A 24,232-nucleotide genomic window follows, 5' to 3' on the forward strand; every position below is an offset into this window, starting at 1 on the left:
GCAAGCTGCTGCCAATAGCCTTGGATTGTTGGAGAAAGAAAAAAAAACATGCTTCCCAGAGATAAACAATGGCAGAAATTGAGGATCTTTATCACGACACTGAGGGAGGAGGGGTAGGCCAGTTCGACCTTGGAAGACAATGGGAGCACGTAACAAAAAGTCTCAGTGAGTTCCCTGGATAAGGAAGGTGCTGGTGTTTTAACATGTGGTCCTTATCTTCATAGCAGTTAATAGATCAGACTGTTGATCTTTTACATTATTCCTCAATAAAGGTTATTTGCTCACTGATAGTGATAAAGCATATTTACCAATGAAATGTCGAATCAAAACAATTTGGAAATGTCATAACGTCTGACACACTGACCCTAAACACACCTTATCAGATGAAATAGTCTTATGTCTCCTTTTTTAAATGAAACTATACTTCCCACAATTCCTGCTGCTTCCTGTTGTAAAGAGGCACCCGACTCGACTGGCATCAGGCCATTAAATAGGTGCTATCGGTAGCTATAGGCACCATACATGTGGGTCACATTTATGTCCGATAACACCCTATTTACTAGCCAGATAACAGTCGAATTGGCTTCCTACCTGGTGTTGGTCTATTTGTTTGGAGGGACAAGAAGAAGGTCAAGGAGTAACATTCCCATTTAGGAAGCTAACATTGATAAGAAATACAATGTCAGAAATGTGTAACTGTGTTAAAGTTGTTTTCTTTATAAGTTGCAAGTTCATATCTATCTATCTGACCTTTATCTAACCAGCATGGTCTCGCGACAATGACGTCTCCTTTGCGAGAAAGTGCTGGCCGAACCAACATCAGGACTAAATATATCCTACGTTGAATATGTGGCTACCTGTGATTCCACCATCGACCAGACCGGCATCGTGCCATCAACTGCCAATCGCCATGGCCATGCCCCCTTTTGGGGGAAAGAATCTGCTTTCACACTATTTGATAACATCTTCGTTATATCAACTTTATAGGGGGATAATATGTCAATGTTGTGTAACTTTACAGCTTGTTGCAAATTGGCCAAAAAATGTATTGATGCTGGTGTCATGTTGCAGCTTTTATAGTGTGTGTTATAGTATTATTGTTGACAGTCTGCTGTAGAGCTACTGCTCTAGACTGGGCTCCCTCCCTTTTTTTTGGACAATCAGATTTATCTCTTTTGCAAACTGGTTTGACGAGATACAGAGTTTTGTTTTGGCAGTAGATGGAAATAAGAATGCATGACGGCGGACTTGTACAATTTCCTTAAACTACTTATAGCAGCAGGTATTGAAGTGTTTTGCTAATTTGAATGAATGCTTATGTAGCGTATCTTACTATGCAACTCTTTGCTAAAACATTAGCTTTCGATTACTCAGGGATTTATTTTACAGATTAAAGTGAAAGAAGTCAGCTTTGAAATAATAATAATAATCATAATAATAAGGTTTAGTATTTAACAAATATTTCATTCATATAATCCTTTTTAAAACGGGCGTTGAAAATTAAAATGAATTGTTCTTCAAAGCAGATTTCCTCTCTGCTAATAATGTCAATTTTAATGGTAGATCTATGTTGAACTGAGTTCAATAGAAGTACAATTTAAACAGACGAAGGACCAAAAGCTGTCCCCAGCCCTCTGTTGTGTCCTGTGTGGCCCCTTAACACAAGCCTGCTGGAGATGTTCAGACATGGCAAAAAAGAGTGGAGCGGACAAATATTTCATCAATCATAACAGCTTTAAGGCCAGAAGACCACAACACTATCACTGCTTACATCTCTCGCACTTTCACACCATCTAGAACTTCCTCTGTTTCTTCCCGATTCTATCTTCCTCCTCCCGCTTTCCTCCCATTACATCCTTCTTCCCTCCATCCTAATTGAATGCACTATTATATCATCACATCACCGGTCACACATGTACAAAGACAGTCTGGTGTTTACTGTTCTCTTGGTACCGATTGTTTACTTCAGTTTATTTTTGCAGAAAGTTTCAACCCTCCTGTTAACACACACCCACACACACTCTGCGCTGGCATGGGCAACAGAACTCAACAACATGGAAACAATGAAATCTACAGCATCACAGTGACTCATGACACAGTGTGATATACAAAGCTCTGCACGTATATAGTATATATATTGGGAATCCATTTTTACTACAGTGTGCTTCTCAGAGGCACTGAAGAGAAAATAACAGTTAGGTCAGTCAAACTCCTTGAAGTTTAGTTTTATCTATTGATAGCTCTATACATTGCTGGAGGGTATACTACCCTGATACAGCTGGCAGAAATACAGAGAACATTGTTAAAATGTTGTGGATGTTATAGTTATGCCACCTCTATGACTAGGAAAGGCTGAAAATCTGGAAAGTGTTCCTTCTATGTTCACTTTTAAAATTCATACATGTTATTCCTATGGTCTAAGACAGTCCAAAAATACTAATCCACATGAACAACTCTCTCCCAAATCCAAAAACTAGAGTGCTAAAACTCAAACTTGTCATCGGGTATAAAGTGTGGAGCTGCTCCATAGACAATGAATAGAGAGAGAGATGTTCTAGATGACACTGAGAGCACCCAGAGGAACGATCTGAGTATATGGGAACATTTTCAGTTTCACAGCTGACAACACTACAATAGAATAAAGCTCATTTGGGTATAAAAAAAAATAAATAATAATTCCGTGGGTCCACAAAATCAGTCTCCCATTCATTGTCTATGGATGCACCAGGGATAATGTATTTTTGTAGGCCAACCAGGAAGTTAGCATCGCCCTGGTTTCCTCGACAAAAAGCCAATGGGATTTTTCCATTGGATTTTGGATTATTGCAGAAAATAAGCTCTGTGGCAAACAAACGTTTATGATACTTACATATTTTGTTCAGCAAGATAATCTCCACAAATGAACACCACTTTTATGATTCTTGAAATGTAAATGTAATCACCAGAAGTAAAAAGCTGACGTTAGGCTATTAACAAACCACACTATGGTCGCATGAGCGCGAGTATTCACAACGAGGTTGTAACGGCGGACGAGTCAGCGTGATAATGGTTAGTACTGTAGTCTCATTTAACCACTTGTTAGCAACCACCTTTTTTAAGACACGTAAAAGCTTCAAAACTCACAAGTGAGATATTTATTGATGGATTTTATATCATAGAACAAAACGTTAAAATCTCTTCAGCTTGTGTTAACCACAGATCTTATTCCAGGCATCTAACTAAAAACCCATTTAAAGAACCCATTGGCTTCCAGATGAGGGAACCAGAAGTGCTAAAATGCTAACTCATTTCTGTGTTTTAGGATTCACTCCTGCAGCACTCTATACCCTATGACATGTAAAACTTACTTCTCTGGTTTCTGGCTTTGATAGAGAGAGTAGCTCATGTTCACACATATTGATTGAGCTTCCCTTGGCCATGAGAATAACATATCGGCATTAATAATTTAGGTGGTGTTCCGCTTTAAAGAGACTGGATATCAGCCTTTGACTGTTTCACTTGGCCATAACCTGTATTACCCACAGTTGAGCTGAACACTATGAACATTTATTTTACATATTCTTTGTGTGCTGCTGAGCTGCTGAGCTTCAGACTGACCTGGAATGCAGCTCAGTGCTGCCGTTGTTGTATTTGCTGCCTCTCTCCCACATGCCGTAGTCAGGCACCCTGTAGGCTCTTTCCACACAGTACACCAGGTTCTGGATGAAGGAAACCTGCACACAGAAACACACATCAAACACAGGAAGGCACGGGACACTGAGAAAGGATGCAGTACAGACACCTGCATACATATTCACAGCATCTAACACTCACACATAGACTCATAGATCCAGGGCTGCAGGTAGTAGACATGTTTCCATGTCCACATACTAATTTCAGCTGCTGCTACACATGCACACACAGCCTTACACACACACTTACATACATATACAATAGGTAACGGTTGATATTGATCTGGGGTGAGGTGTGTAACTCTCCCTCTCATTATGTGGGTTCGCAAAGTGGACAAGAAAGCTGATTTCTCATCAACGCTCAAGGTGAATCTGTCCCTGCAGCTATACAGACAAGGTGTAATTAAGTAGTTAAGTGTGGCAGCAGGAGAGAGGCTATGGCTTCATTGGCTTGTCAACTGCCCATGACACGACACTGAATGGACACATATCAAAACATCCATTTATAGCACAATTTTAACCATCAGCGCATTGCCCTTTCATTACAGGCTGTAAAAACTCATCAGCGGCGTCCTTGATTTCAGCACCAAACCAGAATTACCACCTCACGGTTGTATGCATCCGCCAACCTGTCAAGGTGCAGTTTACATCCATGTCTGTCCAAAATGTCATCACTTCATCATTTTATCCTGTTCGACATTTGTATGAAATTGTCATAATTAGTATATGAATTCTTGAGTTATGGCCAAAAAGTGTTTTCTGAGGTCACAGTGACCTTTAACGTTTGACCACCAAAATCTAATCAGTTCATCCCTGAAATTTGTGCCAAAATTAAAGAGATTTGCTAAAGGCGTTCCTGAGATATCACGAGAATGGGACGGAGGTAGTGTCTAGAAGGGAAACAGTAAATTGGGGAAACTCTCAGAAGATGGTTAGGCATTGATAGTTCATCGGGAGGTTTTTGCAGATCTCAGATCAGATTTCGCAATGCGGGTTACCTTTTAGACAAAGCCTGGGACGGACATGAGGTCATAGTGACCACCAGATTCTAATCAGTTCATCCTTGAGTCCAAGTGGACGTTCGTGCCAAATTTGAAGAAATTCCCTCAAGGCGCTCCTTGTATATCGTGTTCACAAGAATGGACCGGACGGACGTACATACATATGGACAACCCAAAAACATAATGCCTCCAGCCACAGCTATCGCCGGTGCAAGGCCTCATGGTTTTAAAGTCATAATTAGGAGCCTTAAGGAGTTTCTTGTATCTATCATCTGCCCCACACCGGCTGTGGAGAGAGACATGTCAAAATCAATAGGCACGTCTAGAAATAAACCAAAAGGGAGAGACATACAATGTGTGATGACTTAAAGGCCTTGAATCATTAAAAAGACCTGAAAAGTAGCAGTACATGTGTGTGTGAGTGTGAGTGTGTGTGTGTGTGTGTGTGTGCTTGACTGATGGGAGATTTAATCTAAAATGACAAAGTGGGGGGGGGGGGGAAAGAGAGAGCGAGTTAAAGAGAAAGATAGAGAGAAGCAGATCCAACCTGTGTAGGACTTAAATAGGCCAGCCTGTGAAGGAGGGCAGGGAAAGAGGGAGCAGAGCAGATGAGGCTGGGAGAGAAAGAGAGAGAAAAAGGTTCGCTGGTTCTCTTATTTGGGGGTTTTATGAGTGGGGTGATTAATGAGGGGGACTTTTTAGTATCTTAATGGTATCTTAATGAATGTTACTGCCCACCGGCCAAACAAGCCTCTCTGTCTCCCCGCCACCAGACGACAAGTCCCTGCCAGTTCTGCCTTTTTATTCCCTCTTCGGAGGTGGTTTGAAGCATATATGTGCTGCTGCTTTTACCCATGAGGCAGCAGCACTCACACTGTGAAAATATGCACACACCTGTATTATATGAAAAAAAAAAAAACACAGACTGTGATACACACGGGCTAATGAGACGCTCCATTTCATGCTGCATGGGACTGAAAATGGCATCTGGAAGGAGGTCGATAGTGCATCTTCTCAGAGGACACGCAGCAGCCTCTCTATACCACCTACCTCAAGAAAAAAAAAAATACTGCATTGCAGCTTCCAGCTCAGTCAAGTAAACGCCAATGGACTTCACAAGCAGTGACAGCTACTAACAAACTAATAAACGACACCGTAACAACATGATTGGTCCAAATGAAAGGCTTTTCAGACAGCGAGAACACAAAGTCCTTTTGCTCAACTGGATCTGATGTCGGTTAATGAAAGGATAGAGAGGGTATGAATAATGCAACCCCAATAAGCAGTGTTTAAGCATGCAAATGAAGGCCGCTGCGCAAACAGGACTGCCCTCATAAATGCAGCAGCATTGTCAATTTGTTTGCCATCAGGAGTGAGACATGAAGGAAAAATGAGAGGTTATTAGGGAGGGTTTTCTGTAAACAAAGTGAAGACTGCACGCGCTAATTGGTTAGTGGCAAAATGTTTTACCATGTCTTTACTTTCTTAAGATAAGCCAAATAGAAAAACAAATAGCTTCTTTTACCAGCGGCGCAAATTTCACCGCTCTGTGGCAGTAAGTAAAAGCTGTGAATGAGCAGACTATAAAAACTAACAGAATTAATGAAGTTCCAACTGCTCCTCTGGGCCACTCAATAAACAGCACAGTGTGTAAACTTAACGGCCAAGTTGCCTTGTTGTTTTATTAAGAGACGAACATAAAGAAGAGGGAAAAAAATGACGCCGGACAGATACATCAAACTCGGAGGGGAAACCATTCAAAGCTTTTCGGTAATAGTCTGGTTTGAGTCGCTGCCAAATAAGACGTTACCGGTTAGATTCCCAGGAGGACATTTAATCCTCCACAATGAAATCATCTAAACGTTTCCCTGTTGAAAGTCAATTGAGCGGCTCAGCAAAAACATAAATGTGAGCCGAGCTATAAAAGTGAGATAGTGTCCCCTGATCCTGCGTTTGTGTCGGCTCTGGGGTGTCTGCTGGCGATTTAGGGAACATCTAACTGCCTTTGGGAATCCCCTTTCTTTTATTTTATAGCATCTGGTTGGATCTTCAGAAGGCAGCGTCACATAATTTAAGACTTATGAATCTCATTAGGTCCAAAAATTTGTTTTAGAATACATTAGGGTTTTCAGTGATACATTTTCACAACAGGTATTTTCATGAGCCTCCATACGGACTCATAAAGGGGCAACAAATGCTTCTCGTAAATGTCAGAATGCAGTTTAGAGATGCTTGAAAATATGTTACTGTAGAGTCTAACGATGCTCTATATTTTAGATCGACTGTACTCAAAGACATACACTGCATAGAAACAAGCTATGCTAGCAGCTCTGTGTCGCTGCACTTGATACTAGCCTTAGCAGTACTAAATGCTAATGTCAGCATGCTAATGATAATGCTTACATGCTGTTTAGCAGATATAATGTTTAACATTTTCATCATCTCCAAGTTCCACGTCAGAGAGCTTTAGAGAGACTCCACACCCAGGCAAGGTATTTGGTTAAAAAAAGTATTGGATGATTTTAAATTTTGACCTGCTGGTGGCGCTAGATGAAAAGTTTGGGGACCACCACTGACAGTAGGATTCACCCTAATGGGACCATGAATGTCGTCATGGTAATCCATACAATAGTAGATATTTCAGTGTAGATCAAAGTGGTGGACCGACCAGAGGGGAACCTCCTGGTCTGAAAAGTGAAGCCAATGCGGAAGTGCCTTAAACTTGCATTCTTTCTAACAATTCTTTCTATCTGACTCCTCTGGTTGCAAAAAGAAGTTTGATTGTACAGAAGTCTATGAGGAAAAGATCCTACTTCTCACTTGATTTATTACCTCAGTAAACCGTTTTTGATCTCAATCGTTGGTTTCAAGTCTTCTTCAATACAGCATGATGTTCATTTAGTAAATTATGGTCCCATTTAGAGTCAAATAGACCATAAAGCATGGTATGCTTTAGGGCGTGGCTACCCTGTGATTGACAGGTCACTACCACGGCGTTTTCCGCTCTGGGAGTTGTCCGTGTTTTCATCTTAGAACTTTAACCCTTTCACAGTGTGTTTTCAGTTAATCATAACATTCTGGTTGCAAATAACCAAGATGGCAAAGGACAAAAACCAAGATGACCAAAATGCCAAACTCAAGGCTTCAAAACGGCAGACCACAAACCAGTGGGTGACGTCACAGTGACTACGTCCACTTCCGCCATACAGACTGTGGGACTGACCGACAAACCGACCAACAGACCATTCCTAGAGCCACACTAGCATGGCTAAAAAACTTCACTGGTTTTCACTCATTTGAAAAATCACTAAACATTCTGAAATGTATAGCATACATTATAATATCGACAGCAGCATTCTGCATGGGAAACAATGTGCTGCATGGGAAAATGTATTTTTGTTCAATGGGTGATTATCTTTATAAGAAAAGAACTGTCTTAAGATGGATACCGATTGCTGCCAGTGGATCAGCCCGAAAAAATCAAATCAACAACCAGTACTGGCCGTAAATCCCTAGTGTTCAGCATCGATCACCTGGGCAGTCATTTCAGTGTCTTGTTTACCTCGTCGGTGTTGTAAATGATCTGCAGACCAGAGCAGATCATCTCCACCAGGTACAGCAGAAACAGAGAGACGGCATCGATCTGCAGCAATGACAGGGGGAAGGACAGAGTGGATGAGATACCATTAAAAAAATGACTGTCATTTGTGCACTGTGTGATATTTCCAGATTTGTCAATACAGCTGTCTTTGGTATCCTACATAGTGCGTAAGAGACTGAGGCATGAGCTTTATATTAGCTATTAGGCCTTTGGCATTAGACTGGTGTCATCAATAACGCAGTTTACTTCATGGCAAAGTTGATTGAGAATAAATCACAGCCAAGGACTAAGTGTGTATCCAGTTAAGTGTTGAACATCTATACAGCTTTGATTTGATTTATGAGGTTTTCTTTGTCATAACATTCTAATTTAGATTTTCCATCTCGCTCTCTTGATGTATTAGCCGCCCCTTCACTAGAAATAGTCTCCATCCAAACGTTACACACCAAATTGACTTCTGTCAATACCATTGACAGAAGAAAAAGCTATTTTCGTGCCAATTTAATGCACATCCACCTCTGAGAACAAGTCAATTTTCCAACCGTGCATGCAAGCAAATAGCTTTCTTCCTTGATTGCAGCCAGTAGAAAAAAATTGCTTTTTAATGTAATCAAAGATATAACATCAGATTAGTGCGGTTGGATTTTACGCTACAATCTTTATAACATCAATAAAACCAGTCTCTTTAGCCTTAAGAAGCTTTTAGCCTTTGTAGACATGATCGTTCCATCTAGATATTTCATTGAGGTGGGCAGATAGTAATGCACATATCAAAAACACACACATACACACTGTGTATATGCATATACTGTATGTAACAAGACATTTTCATTCTATTCTTTCAACTGAGTTGCCTCATTTCTGCGCTTGTCTGCTCGCTGGCTGACCTGCAGATGGTGGTAGTCGCTGTAGGAGTGCACCTCGTCGCCGGTGTCTACGTGGAACACTGAGTGCAGACACTTGGAGGGGCTGGGATCCTGTTTAAACTGCTCCACCTGGTAGAGAGACACAGAGACAGAGAGGACAGGATGAATGAGAGAGGTCAAGGGTAAAAGGGTAAGAGAAGAGAAAGAGACATTCATTTCCTCAACAAAGGCACAGTAGCCTTGAACACATTCAAAAAGACATAACTGGGAACCTTGTGTGTTAAGTTAATGCATGGTAATGGAATTTAAATACTTGACAAATCTCCCTTTAAGGTACATTTTGAACAAATGAAAAAATGTGTGATTAATTTGCGATTAATCATGATTAACTATGGACAATCATATGATTAATCGTGATTAAATATTTTAATCGACTGACAGCCCTAGTATTTTCACTTGAACTGAATTGAAAATGAAACTCTGATTGGCTGTTCAGCTGAAGCGAATCAGTGCACGAGAAGACAAACAGAGGTGAGGAAAGCAAGCCAACGAGTAAAGTCAAGAGGAAAAACACAAAAGGCTCTTCTCATTTTTCATCTTCATCTTATCTGATCGTTCCAATACACGGATATTTTCACAATGATATTGCCGTCTGGAATGAAGCTAAGTGGTGAGTGAGAGTGGTGTGACAATGGTCAGCAAACGGCGCTTTGTGTCATGTACGTATCGTAACAACGACTTGTATATCTGCCGTCCACGGTCTTCCGGTTTCCCTTTATGAATGACGAATACAGACTACTGCTACCTGCTGGTGTGGAGAGTTATTTCATCTCACGCAGGCGCAGAACGTACGTGGTAGTTGGCTGTCAGCTGTAGTCTTTGTGGTGTGTTCGAGTGCAGCTTTTTGGCCAAGACACAGGCGACGTGAGGTGACGCAACCGTCGGCCTTCGTCACTGATCGTGCTTTGATATCGGTTTGGTGTGTCAGGGCCTTCAGGGCCCTCTATGGTAACTTTTTTCCAACGGGACTGTAACTGCTAAGCCTTTAAGGCAATGTTCAACTTCACTCCAGTGACACATATAATCTGTTGTTGCTCAGATAAAATAAACTGTAACAGTCAATATGTCTGTCCCATGAGCAATAAACCGGGCAGATATAGTGTAGAACATAACATAAGTCTGCTCTGAAACAGATACGGGTCAGATTTAGGGCAACCCAACTTCGACTTTGTTTACAACAAACGCATAAAAAACACAAACAACATGTTTATCGTGTTTTGTGTTCAGTGAATTGTTGGCAGCTTTGTATGTGTACGTGTCGGTGTGTGTGTGTGTTTGTGTGTGTGTGTGTGTGTGTGTTTGCTTCATCGACTCGACTGCACCCCAAATTACGGCTGGGCCCGTCGCGCGGAGTTATAAATAATTGGCCCTTTGTCCCATTTTTACCTCATTTGTTTCTCTTCTCTCCACCTCTTTCTCGGCTCTCTCCATCATCAAGCCCCCGCCCGCTGCCTCCATTTTTCTCTTTCTACCTCCCGCCCTCCCTCGCCTCACTTCTACCTCTCTTCTCCCAGTACTTTCTATTATTCACTCTCCTTTTTGGCTTTCTTGTCCCTCTTGTTCTCTGGGTTTTTCATCTTCTTTCCTCTGGCACACTACTTCTGGCCAGCGTTTTCTCCCTCTCTCTCGCTCTCTTGCTCTCCTATCAGGTCATAGTGGAGACCCTTTGTCCCACTTTTACTCAAACTGCTCCACTTCCTGCCATCCCACAGCGACTAATACGAGAGTGTGTGGTGTGTGTGTGTGTGCGTGTGATAGTGAGTGAAGAGCTACCTGTGTAAGCAGCTAACAATAGGCACTGCTGTTTATGTTTCTATAAAACCTACTTCTGTGTAGAGGTCTCTCGGATTCTCGCTCCAGCAGAGCCACAGTGTCAAGTGGCTCTTCTCGGGGGATATTCTGAGAGGCCCCAGATCTTGCTTATTGTTTCGAGTGCTGCAATGCGCCAATATGAGCTTCAAATTAGTGAGGCACTTCAATGTCTGCTGCTCCATCCAGTAATAGGAAATTGTACGAGTCCGCCTTCATGCATTTATTTTACATCTATTGCCACCTCAAAACTCTTGCATCTCATCAAACCAATAACCAGGCCATTCCTTGTCATTTCTGGTTGCAAAGGAGATGCATTTGATTTTCCAAAACACCTCACAGTAGAGAGATAAAGCCAGCGTACAGCAGTGGTTCAGAAAGCACACAGAATAGGACATCAACACACACCTTTACATGTTGAAGTTGAAATCTGTTACTTTAAATCTGATGAATTAAATTGATTTTATGTCCTCTCGGGGGCAGTGCAACAATCTGTACACACATAAATGACATATTATCACCTTATAAAGTTGATATGGGGGAAATTGTTGGCAAACAGTAGCTTATTTACACGTTCAGCAGCAATGGAGCAACTTTAGCAATCATTTGGAGTCGTGTTCTTGTCCTTTTAGCTTTGTTTGGGTCTCTACCAACTCTTGTGGGTAATACATATGTTTAGCTGCCAAATGCTTCAATATGTTCACCAGCTAGTTGCCAACATTGTCTATCTGATATTTGACAATGGGCAGGTATCATGCAGTGTTTTATAGATTTTTTGTCGGCCGAAATGACACTATAGGAGCGGCGAAAATGGACCAACAACTGTACAACTGAAACAACGAGTGCTAAAATGCTGAGTTGATTCTGCAGAGTCGGGTGATTATTTTCTAGGGATTGGTCACTACAAGTGACACCTTTCACACTAGTATACACGCAGTTATTTCATTATTAATTAATTTTTTAATACTGTTTTTAATACATCTGGTGGGCTTAGGACATGGAGAGGAGAGCTGCCGGACAGGATGAGGGCTGTATTTTCAAATTCAGATGTTTTTTTGTGCCTTTTCCAGAAAACTGCCTTCCTTGGGCTACCACTTGAATTACAATATGCTGAAAGGATTTTATGGATTTTTTGCCCAATAATACCAAAAATGAAGTGCCTCCCCCCAGCTTTAACTCTCTAAGTCCAGCAACTTTGAGTGTCCATCAGTGAAGAGGTAAGTGAAATGATTGTTGGAATAGCAAAGATGATGGAGTTGTTGTGGAAGATGTGTAGACACGGCAAAGCAGTTGGAAAACTGCCAGCAAGAGGCTGATACAAGTACAAGTAAGGGGGAATGAGTGTCATCATATTTGAGGTATAGATATGTATGTATTCAGAGCATTTTCTTTAAATAAGGCGAATAGCGGTTCTTGTGTTATTAGCTAGCAAACTAAAGATTGCTTTTGCAGCCTGGTTACCTGGTTACCTGGTTACCTGGTTACCTGGTTTGTGAGTTTCTATCTGCCTGTCTAGGAACCCTATCCCCTAAAAATTAAGTTTAAATACGTCTAATTTTTCATTAGCGAATATGTTTTGTTGAAAACATAATGGTCTAGTAAAGGTAAATGCAAAACATTCAAAACATCAACATAATTAGTTCTCCCTCCAGTATCCAACCACTGCTGACTTTCCCTGACCTTAACCAAGTGATTTAGTGGCTTACAGTAACAGCATGTAACCTGGTCTCCAGTGTCAAAGTCCTGTGATTTCAGCTGCCTAAGAAAATAACAGCGTTATAGCCTTGCGTCTTCTGTCTTGCGCTGTGGGTTTCCAGACAAAAAAAAGAACCTCAACAACAGACAAAGTGACTGTTACTGTTCGTGCCAACTAAAAACAACTTTTCACTTGAGAAACACTACAGACAGACAGCGGGGCCCAGCTGCTGTATTTGCTCTGATGTGGTATTTGCCCAGCAGTGGCCCTGTGTCACGTCTCCATTAAAAATGCCATGTTCTTGGTAAGTGTTGGAGACGGGGCCGCAACGAACGCTGCTCTGTGTAATTAACTGTGTAAACGCAGCTTTGTAATTAAGACACAGGAAAGCTCTCCCCTAAATTAGGTCGTCAAGGTCGAGGCAGGATGAAACACTTTCAAAGGCCCACACTGTACACATGCACGCACACAGTGACACAGCCAGCTGCTCTCCTAAAAAATTTTGTTTGTGTGGGATAAAAAATTGGCACACAAAGGAAGGACATATCTGGTTCTGCTTTGGTTACATAAAATGATGCGTTTTCCCATTTTTCATTCACAGCCTCCTCATGCGCATGCATCAGGTGTCCTGCAGACGGGGCGTGAAATCTCCCCCCGCGGAGCAAAAGTCTTTGGCAATTAACAGATTGTGGGTTATTAAACCCTCAGGACTAAAGCAACCGGCTCTCATTGTCATTGGTTATAATATGAAAGAGGTACCAGATGTGTCCAGTGCTCGAGCTCTGAGAGGCTTTGATGAATAGCAGCTCAGAAATACACCTTTGATCTGCAATACAATGTGTAATTGCGATGTGCTTTTATGCAAACACGCAGTGTGAAAGCAGGCTGGCAGAAAACTCACCTTATCAGCCTGCCTCATGTAGCAGTAGAGGATCCCTCTCATGCACTTGATGGCAGAATGCTCCAACTCGTGGGTTCGTCCCATATCGTCATCGATGCGTCTGCATGGCGGGGTGAACAGGGAGAACACAGTGAGTGAACATGATGAACACATGAACAACACAGAAACTGATGTTAAAGGATAATACTGGCTTATTCCAACTTGGATTTCAAGGCCTTTACACACCGGGGACGTGATGAATAAATTACACGAAAATGCAAATATTCGCCTGCGAATATTACATATGTAGGGCTTTTATTGTGAAAGGTAAAAACGAAAAGAGTAGACCCAGTCTGTGCTACCTTTGTTAAGGTTGAACGGAGTAATGCAATTTGCTAAATATAGGCGCAACTCAACCGGTTCCGCACAGCGTGATTGGTTGATGCCTTTATTTGTGGTAGGACAGCTCAGAAAATCAACCTCGTTATGAAAAAACATAATTTTCAATCATTGAGCCTGAATCTGTCAGTGGCAAAAACAAGCACTTTTAGTGGACATAAACTGACGGTAACACGTTGCCCCAAATGATTACATGATTGCTTGTTTAGCAGCTGCTGGTCACAGCGTTCTCCCTCAATACCGGACCAATTTCATTACGTGTTGTCCTCATTAGTCACTTAGAAATAAACACATGTTAAAATAGGATCCAGGTTGATAAATACCAAAGGTATCCTTTAGGAGAATAATCTTACCAGGATACCACTCAGAAGTCAATCGATTAAGGTTGCGGTGACCACAGTGGGAGTCAGCAAATTCCTGGTGGCAGATCTCGGATACACGTTACAAAGGTCATGCTAATAATGACTTTGGATATCGACGGAGGAAAGCCAAGCCGCCGAGGTGAAACTTCAGTGGTAAGCGGTACATTAATCACACTGTCTTTTAGATGTGACCCTCCACATCAAAAGCGATCGCAGGCAGAGGATACAGCGGGCGGCTTTTCATCTGCCAACGTCCTGTTTTAAAGCATTTCATTACCGGATTACAAGTATTCAACACTGTAATATGCATGAGGTGATCCGACACTGGCCGGGGGTTACAGTAACACACCCAGCTCTTCAAATCTAATTACAATTAATCAGGAAAATGCAATGGGTGTCAGAAAGGTCAAACAACTACAAGAAAATATTAGAGATTCATCAATTAATTAAAAAGAAGTTAATATTATAACAACTAAAATGTAACCAAATATTAATAAAGAGTAAAATGTGACTAGGCAAGGATAAAACTTATCATGTCTACTTATAGGAGTTTGTGACCAAGTGCCACACACACACACACACACACACACACACAGCAGCTGGGCGTGAAGTAAGTAATGGCACTAGCCAAGCCTGTCAGATGAGAATCATCTTAATTAAATCCCAGTGACAATTCTAATAGGAGGCAGCCATGACTGATGACTGAGATCTGCCGCTGGTCACATCACTGCAGCACTAGCTCTATTTTTACCCCTCTCTTTCCCTCCGTCTTCCCCCTTCATGTCATTCCTTCACTCCATCTCCCATTTCTTCTCCCTGTCTCTTATCTCTCTCTCTTTGTCCCACCTCACTCTCTAACTGTCTCCCATCCGTCTCCCATCTCTACCTTCAGTATCTCCTTCTCTACATATCTTCTGTTTCCCTCTCTGTCTCCATCTCTCTCTCTCTCTCTCTCTCTCTCCAAATCTCTCTCTTTGTCCTTTCTCCTCGGTCCTATTACAGGCTCATTTCGTGGAAGTGCTCTTTTTCCTCGAAACTAATCACAGAGGAATGCAGGCATCAAGCGCGGGGACGGTTGATAAAAGAGTTTGGGGCCCTTTAGATGGATCTCGGCGAAATTCTAAAGTGTTCTCCTTGAACCAACAATCCCGAAGTGTTTAAAAAGCAAAGCCTTCAAATGACGGAGGCAGATTAGAGATCAGGGTCAGTGAGCATGAAATCGAAGAGAGTGGAACAAAACTAAAAGTCAAAGAAGAAGAGGGGATACGGAGGGCAGAACGGTAAACTGATGTAGCAAGGGATTCTGGGACTGTTCTGCTCTATAAAGACACAATAATGATCTATCCATCCGTTTTACTGTCCCTTTTACATCACTTTTGCTGTGGTGCTGGAAAAATGTGGTATATTCTAGCCTTATTGCACAAAGTCTCTCTCAAAACTGACAAATATACAAATCTCAGCTGCAGATTTTGTAAAAAATACAATCATTTTATCAGCCGAACAGAGGCATACACCGTCAAAAGTAACAGTAATTTGCCCTATTTGTCTTTGGGATTTCATATCATTTATGGTTCACTTGCATATTCACGTGCACACAAAATGATGTACCTATCCTTTACTGTATATAGCATATACCGTTGCTGGTTTGAGTACATCCCAGTATGAAACACACAGGCATCGTAGCTTCAGAGAGAGAGAGTCACTTACGCAACTTTTGGGTGTGTAGTCTCTCTAATTACATATTTTTACAGTCTTATTCTTCAACAGTTTTATGACAAAAGGTAACTTTCTTGACTTCCAAAATTATCTTTTAAATTGACAAACATCATATGTGTGATAAATGGCACAATTCAAGTGGGATCAAAACATGATTTGTCTCTCTCTGTAACCAAATACCACACATATTTTTTAGGAAATAAGGTCCCATTGTGGTCCACTGGAAGGGGCAGGACTCCACCTCTCTATTCTGTGGAGTTTCTGTGGAGGGCTGTTTTTTAGCCTTTCAAAAAAACAAAAACACAGTAACCTTTCAAAAGTGTGATCAGTTTATTCATGCTTCCTCTCGGGGCTGGTGAAGTGCAAAGTTGGTTAATGCAGCTTCAAGCTGCAGGACCTGCTGGAGCCGACCCTGGGATGAACCAGGGTCCAGAGATACTGTGTGTATCAATTAGTCTATTATGTCACGGACCTAGAGACCAAGCAGGGAGTTTAAGTCACAATTTACCTGTTATAATTAACACAAATGGAGTGCCCCCTTAAGGCAACACACAGTTAAAGATACATTCAGCTCTGCACACATTAAAACACATCCTGCATGGTAAATCTGTGAGAGTGTGCGAGTGTGCTTTGTGTACTAACCGGTAGGCCAGAGCCAGGGCCCAGGCACTGGCAGCACAGAACAGGGAGTCCCGGACCTTGGCTTCCTTGCAGGTGGGGCATGTTTTGACTGGGAAAAGGCCGGTGGTGGGACTCTGGTAGTTCAGAATGGTTGTCTTGACTAGATGGAAAGAGACAGAGAGGAAGAGACAGCAGAAGTGGTGATGACGCAACAGTTCTTGCAAAAATGGCAATGTTTTTTATCATCTACTGACACCCACATTAGTTGTAGGAAACACCTGTAACACACAACAAGCTAGATAGCACTGCTCCATTAGCCTTTTGCATTAAGCTGAACTGGCTGCAGAATGACTCTTTATGCAGCCAGTTCAGCTTAATGCACTTTTACATCATTATTCATCACTAGTCTTCACTGAGAACGCTGTTTTTGAGAGCATGTACACCTTCATCCTCCCACACACTTTGCACGACCTTAGTTTATCTGTTTTCACTCCTACACAGAGGTTCTGCTCTCAAGCAACATCACTCCCATCACACCCACGCCAGTTTCAATTTGGATCCAGTTTTTAAGATGTTCATGTGTCGGAGAAGATTTGTGGAGCTATTTCATTCTGCTTTGCTGTGTCAGCTGGACAAGAAGCAGTACCAGAGTCGGAGAGGACACTAGTGTGTATGTTCTCTACTTCCAGGCTATAGTCTGTATTTTATGAAGTGTGGAAATAGAATATTTATCCAGCTCCTCGAGCAGGGTTACAGCCTTGACCCACGATGTTCTTTTCTCTGAGCAACCAGCTGTTGCCTCTGCTCCGTCCTTTTCTCTGAGGTCCTCATATGCATATTGCGTATGCATATTCAAGCTTAAATAAATCACATTATGTTAAAGAGGACCTATTATGCTTTTGTGCTTTTCCCCTTTGCTTTAGTGTGTTTTTTTGTGCATGTAAAAGGTCTGCAAAGTTACAAAGCCCAAAGTCCACACCAAAGGGAGTTACTCTCCCCCGCAGAAACACTGCTCCTGAACTGCGTGAAAGGCCTCGCTTGAAGTCCCGCCTTTTCTCCTGTAACATGGTGATGTCACCAAGTAACACATTTGTATAATGCCTGCCTAGAGGCTAGTTTGGCACGCCCTCAAACAAAGCTAGTTAGAGCGGAGCTGGAGCGGAGTCCAAAGAGTTTGGTTCGGCTGACCAATCACAACAGTGGGCCAGCTGACCAATCAGAGCAGACAGAGCGTTTCGGGAGGAGGCCGCTCAAGCAGAGAGGGTGAAAAGTAGTTCTATTAGAAACCCAAAATACAAGTATGAACCTGAAAATGAGCATAACACGTCTTCCAGGAGGAGAGCTCAGTTTGTGTTATGTAAACATCTACAGCATACACGGTAAGCGTGTGAGAACAGATGGATGCTCATTGAAGTCGAGCAAAGTGTGAATAGTGACATGGGAAGTGTGAATGGCTGCGACAGTAAAGCAAAGCAACGATTCCTGGAGGAATATCACTTTCACTCAGGGGGCCATTGTTGCGCTTCACAATACTTAGATTGTGCTGCACAAGCTGACAAGAGTCACTTTATGTTCATGTCAATGTTTTTGCAAGGCATTGACAAGACAGATACGGAGTTGTGCAAGCTGACTGTGTTATGTGCAACACACTTCACCGCCAGTTACAGTCTAAAATTGGACTCACATGAGGAGATACAGGCATCATTTCCGTTTGGGTATAAACTATTTTAACAGTCTTATTCAATGGAGTGAGATTTAGATATTTCAAATAGATAACCAGGGTTTACGTGAACTTCTACGCCGCTGAAGTAACTCGGAGCAAAACACCGACTCCATTCCAACTCCAAGCTGACCTCGACCTCTGATCTCCCTCTGAGAGACTTAACTATTCTCACATATATTTAAAAACTGTTGCAAAATACAACAGTGCATGACCTGCAACGTTTCTCTTCTTCTGCACCAGCATCACAGAGGAAATTAAGAAATCACACAAGGACATTTTCTCATGTGCTGCATGTCTGTGCCTCAAACTTTAACCCAACATCTTGCTTCTTAAAAGTTACCTAAGGAAAAAATTCACATGCCAATGGTTTGTCAATATGAAATAATACTAATACTTGACTCAAATTATTTTGATTTATAGCGCGTCACGTCCGTCATGCTGCAACAAGTTTCGAGCGTCGTTTTGCAGCGCCTGGGGAGCAGTTTTAGGGGGTTGTGCCTTGCTCAAAGGCACCGTGGCAGTGCCAAGGAGGCAAACTGGCACCTCTCCATCTACTAGTGCACACTCCATACTTGGTCCAAGTGGCGACCCTCTGGTTCTCAAGCCAAGTCCCCAGGGACTGAGCTACTGCCGCCTCCTTGTAAACTGTGCAGTACTAATTTGGTGTTGTGTAGGTCAAACGACGTTTCGACATCTAGTTTAAAAGCAGGCTACACAAATAACTATATTGCAATATGAGGCACTTCCTATATAGTCACTGAAATGCTGTTGAAACAACTGTTATATACAACCACACCTATAAAAGCATGTTCAACCAAATTTAGTCCAGTTGTCTAGACGTCTTGAGACCTGAAAATGACAGGATCAATGTGGACATTGTACAAATCTATTCATTATTTTATTGTTACGGGAATGCTCTACATCTGGTAATGACCAAGGTCATTTCTTTGGAAATAAGGGAGACATTTTTCATCTTGGGGTTGTGACTGTGAATATCTGACTGCACTAAATGGATGAGCAAAGATAAACTAAGATGGTTCAAGTTCACCAAAGTTCTTCATCAGCATTAGTTGCTGAGGACAGAGCAACGGATGAAAGCTCTTAATACGAACAGATCGGAGCCCTCCAATAATATATGCTGAAATATTACAGACTGAAACAGAAAGCCTTCAGGGACAGTAATCTATCTGTATCAAACACACATGCACTAACACACACGTGCACACACACATAGATCCTCCGCTCCTGCAGAGGTCCCCTCACTGATGACTAATCTGTCTGGAGGGATCACTTCATTTTTCATCAGAACATTATGCCGGTGCAAATGACGGGGACATCCATTCTGCACTCTCGTTTGTTACAGAGACGTAGAGGAAGAGACTGATGGAAATGGAGATGGAAGGAGACAGCGGTGAGGGAAAGAGAGATAGAGAAGATGTGTGCGGAAGAGGATGTATGTGTATCTATGAGTAAAAGGAGTGGAAGTAATGAACACTGGGGGAGAGACGGGGGCGGGAATGTTAGTCTATATCGGTGTATGTACTGTGTTTGTGCGTGCATGTTTGTGTGTATTGGTCAATTGAAGGCGACAGTTGAATTGACAGTGAGATATAGAGGTTGATGGGGTGAATTAGGCAGAATATTAATAAACCTCTCAGGCACTCCACCTCCAAGTACCACACTAATTAAGTGCACACTTACATGCATGCACACGTGGAGACACAGATGGGTATCATTACTCGTCTCAGGACATTGACTCATTGTATGTAACCCTATAGACGTAATAAAGTAACCGGATTTGTAAAGAAGAACCCTGACGGTGAAGTGGCCCATATGCAAAGACAGATGTCCTTACTGGTTCATTCATTTTGGTGCCCTTGTAAGGACACTTAGTCTAAGCATATAGTAAATGAAGTGTAAACATACATGCTTAGACATGCAAACACACACTAGAGATTCATCTGGATTGCTAACCAGTAATAGGACTGTGCCTTTGGGTACAGGTTAATTTAGACTACGGCTACATTAGTGGTAGAATGTGAGAGGCTGTGCAGCCTATTGGTCGTCAAACTCACAAGAAACAACTGTATCACACATTGGTTTCTCTCAAAGTGCTGCCTGTCTCGTTAACCACAAATACATGAAGAAACTGTGGGCAATAAATTATCTATTATTATGACATTAAAGTTACTGTGAGGAACTTTTAACTGGTAATGAAACAAGCTCAATTTAATACCGATGCCTCTTTATGACCTACATGAATAAATGAGACCATCGGCGAGAAGATTGGCTATTTCTATACAGTTATATTTAATGCTTGTCATCAGTGCCACTGGGTCGGATTCCACGCAAAATTAGACGATAATATGCAAGTTCACCAGAATCTCCTTCAGCTCAGACTCTGGCAGCGAGACCAGCCCAGATACGGCTTCGCTGCCGCCTTCCACCTGCAGTTGGAGCTCTGGCGGGAGTCGGAGAGCTCCGCGCCCACCAGCAGCGGCTCCTCCTCCTGCAACCAGGAGCAGAGCTTCGCCTCGCTGCTCCCTGCTGGGAGCCAACACCGACACCGCGCTACTGGAGACCCAGGCCGCATTGCTGAGCCCACTGGAGCGAAGGGAGGCAAGGGAGAACCAGAACCAGGACTGTGGGGGCTAGACTGTCAGACCCTGCTGCAGGGAAATGAGAGATTTTCTGAAGGGACTCTGGTGCTCGGAAACACTACCGCCAAAATCAACATACAAATTAAAGTTCCTTGTAGTAACTTTAACTAAGATTTACTGTACATCATTGATGTCAGCGTCTGATGATATATGCTCCCGAAGAGCAGTCAAGCACCATGGGTAATTGCCTCAAATTAAACTGATCACTCTGCAAACATTGTCCATCATGGGGTGAAAGTGTCTCAACAAAGGGAACCATGATGTCCAAAAGTCCAATAAATACACATTTATGTTCATAGGTCTAAAAAAAACAATACAATCATCGTTGCAGTTGTTACTGTTCAAAAGATTAAAGAAAGAAAGAAAATTAAAGAAAGTGTAAAATCATTTTACCTATCTGATGCTTTGATCTGTCAGACTCTCCAATAATAATTGGAGGAGACTTCAATAAGTCATTAGCAAAGCATTAGCATCACGCATTGAAACAGTTACTCCATCTCTCATCCACTCAGACCAAACTGGCTTTATCAAAGGAAGACACTCATCCAATAATTTACGTAGACTTTTTAATTGAATCCATTACACATCACACAAAAAATACACCAAAAACAATAGTTTCTTTAGACGTCGAAAAAGCATGACAAGGTAAATTGGTTATTTTTATTTTCTACATTAAAAACATTTGGTTTCGGCGAATCATTTATACACTGGGTTAGGATTTTGTACACATCACCAATGGCCACCATCACCACCAATGGACTAACATCACAACGCTTCACTTTGCACATTCACAAATGGACCAATCCCAACCAATCCGACAACTCCTGGACAGATATAGAACAAACACTATGTAAAGACATCCATATTTCAGACCTACCATTCATCAGTCACTCCATCACACATCATCCGTGTTTCAAAAACCCCACCATAGCTACAACTCTGACAGCCTGGTGGAAATTTCACCAAATAACTAACACCACAATCTCACCTAACAAACACACTCCGATCTGGAACAATCCTGACTTTTTAATGAACAGAAAGGCACTAAATTTCTCATCATGGATCAGTAAAGATATCACACACCTCAAACACATCTTCCACAATAATACTCTGGTCTCATTTCCTTTTTTGGTCTAGAAGTACGGCATTGGGGAGAATCACTTTCTAGAATTCCTACAGATTAAATCATCTATTCAAGCCAAAATCAACATTAAAGCATTTAACTCAGATCTAATAATATCCATCCCGTCAATAAAATGGGAACAAGACCTACAACTTATCCCCGGTGCCGACTTCTGGACCAAAATTTGCCAAAACATCTTCTCTATATCCACCAACACAAACATACAACTCATCCAGTACAAGATCATTCACAGAGTTACACTACACGGGAAAAAGAATGTTTCAAATGGGTTTTACAGAATCAGAAATTTGTCTGCACTGCACACAAAACACCACAGACACCTATATGCATGCCACATGGGGCTGCACACCAATCAAACAATTCTGGCGGGACATCACTGACAACCTCGCTCTTCTTCTGGAATGCCACATCCCACTCTCCCCTTCCCTCTGTTTACTGGGAGACATATCCAACACCAACCTTAACAACACATCAAGCAGAACGTAAACGTCCGGTTTAAAGTAAATACAAAAAATTAAAGGAATATATTGGTAAGGAGGAAGGGAAAGATAAGGGAAACATTTTTTTAATAAATCCCTCTCCCTACACAGAACAGGCTCTCTCCTGACGGGTCTGTTCAGAAAGGGCAGAAGGGCGACAGTAGACACCTCTGACAGCTAGCCCTCTCCCCAGGGTCTGGGGGCAGCTTAAGGGGGGTAACCTGTCTAAGGAAACAAAAAAAACAAAAAAATACAAATGCAAATACAAATAAAGACCAATATATAAAGACAAAATATGATAACATAATATTGTCGGACCATGGGATATTATAAGCCCCCCCTGCCACGAAAAATACTCAACCCCCCACCCCACCCCCTCTCTCTTTTTCCAAACACACACAACTGTACACACTAGAACCTTACACAACAGACTGCCCTGCACCGTCAATAACACCACCCTCCCTCCACCAACATCTCCTATTTATTTGTCTCATTTTGTTCGTATTGTTAGAATTGACACCCGATGTATTTTATTTATTTATTTTTCTCTTTTGTTTGTTTCTGTTTGTCTTGTCAAATTTCCACTGTTTTGTCATGCTTCACTAAATAAAAAAAATAAATAAAAAAAGTAATTAATTTCTATGAAGCTCACAGGTTAAAAAAATCTATCTTTATAATATGTTTTTATTTCAAATGTATTTCACAAAAATCCTAGTGTAAAATGAGTTGCAGAGCTCTGACGCCACTCAATTTCCAATTGTAAAGGACTCAAGGTTTCAACTTCTGCAGAATGGTGCTGCAGAAGTCATCATTAGACGCAGAATATAAACGAGAGTGCTGAGCGTTGTTCAGCCTCAAACGGCAAGTTTCTCTGGATGCAAATCAACTGTTGTTGGGAGTTTTCTGCCAAGCCATCCATCAAGCTAATGTCCCACTAAATCAGCAGCTAATGTCTCAGACGCACACAGTCTGCTCTTTTACAATGGGCCATTTCACTGCACCGACAGGGTGGAGAAAATGAGGGAAGATGATGAGAAAGGAAAAAAATACTGAGCGATAGACTGAAAAGACAAAGAGATGAAAGAAAGACTAAGATGATATCTGTACAGTACCGCGGCAGACTCTATATACGGGAAAAAATAGAAATACACAAACTGTCATAGTCACCGTTCGTGCCAGTCTCAACAATAACTTCTCTGTCGACTGCTGCTGACGCTGCTGTCATAATGTTTCCTGCAATATAACGTCTGTGACATGAGCTGCTACTGAATGAAAAACAAACGCAATGGCCATAAAAACAACAAGGAGAAAATGCTGACAGAGTAGCAACAGCTAACAAAGCAATGTTCATTTAATAAAAGAGTAGTTAATCATTTTGGGAAATATGCTGATTTGCTTTCTTTCCAAGAGTGAGATGAAGAGAGAAGATCAATATCTATCTCCAGTAGGCTAACGTTAGGGAGCTGAAGTCAAGACATGTTACAAAGAACGTATATTGATAAGAAGTGAAAGTCAATTGTTCGTTTCATTGCAACATCAGCGCC

General features: G+C 41.8%; 1 protein-coding gene across 6 annotated transcripts in view; it reads right to left on the minus strand.

Annotated features, from left to right (window-relative positions):
- The window catches only part of phkb (phosphorylase kinase, beta), a 115,363-nt gene that overhangs the window by 79,320 nt on the left and 11,811 nt on the right, over nt 1–24,232 (minus strand). For all 6 annotated transcript variants that reach the window (XM_074660644.1, XM_074660633.1, XM_074660609.1 and 3 more), the window contains 5 exons: nt 16,704–16,842; nt 13,606–13,705; nt 9,161–9,268; nt 8,235–8,315; nt 3,598–3,713 (listed from right to left, as the gene is read on the minus strand). In XM_074660644.1, coding sequence (XP_074516745.1) covers nt 3,598–3,713; nt 8,235–8,315; nt 9,161–9,268; nt 13,606–13,705; nt 16,704–16,842 — 544 coding nt within the window. The remainder of the gene's footprint in view (nt 1–3,597; nt 3,714–8,234; nt 8,316–9,160; nt 9,269–13,605; nt 13,706–16,703; nt 16,843–24,232) is intronic.

Source organism: Sebastes fasciatus, chromosome 2, assembly GCF_043250625.1.
Source record: "Sebastes fasciatus isolate fSebFas1 chromosome 2, fSebFas1.pri, whole genome shotgun sequence".
NCBI classification, from domain to species: Eukaryota; Metazoa; Chordata; class Actinopteri; order Perciformes; family Sebastidae; genus Sebastes; species Sebastes fasciatus.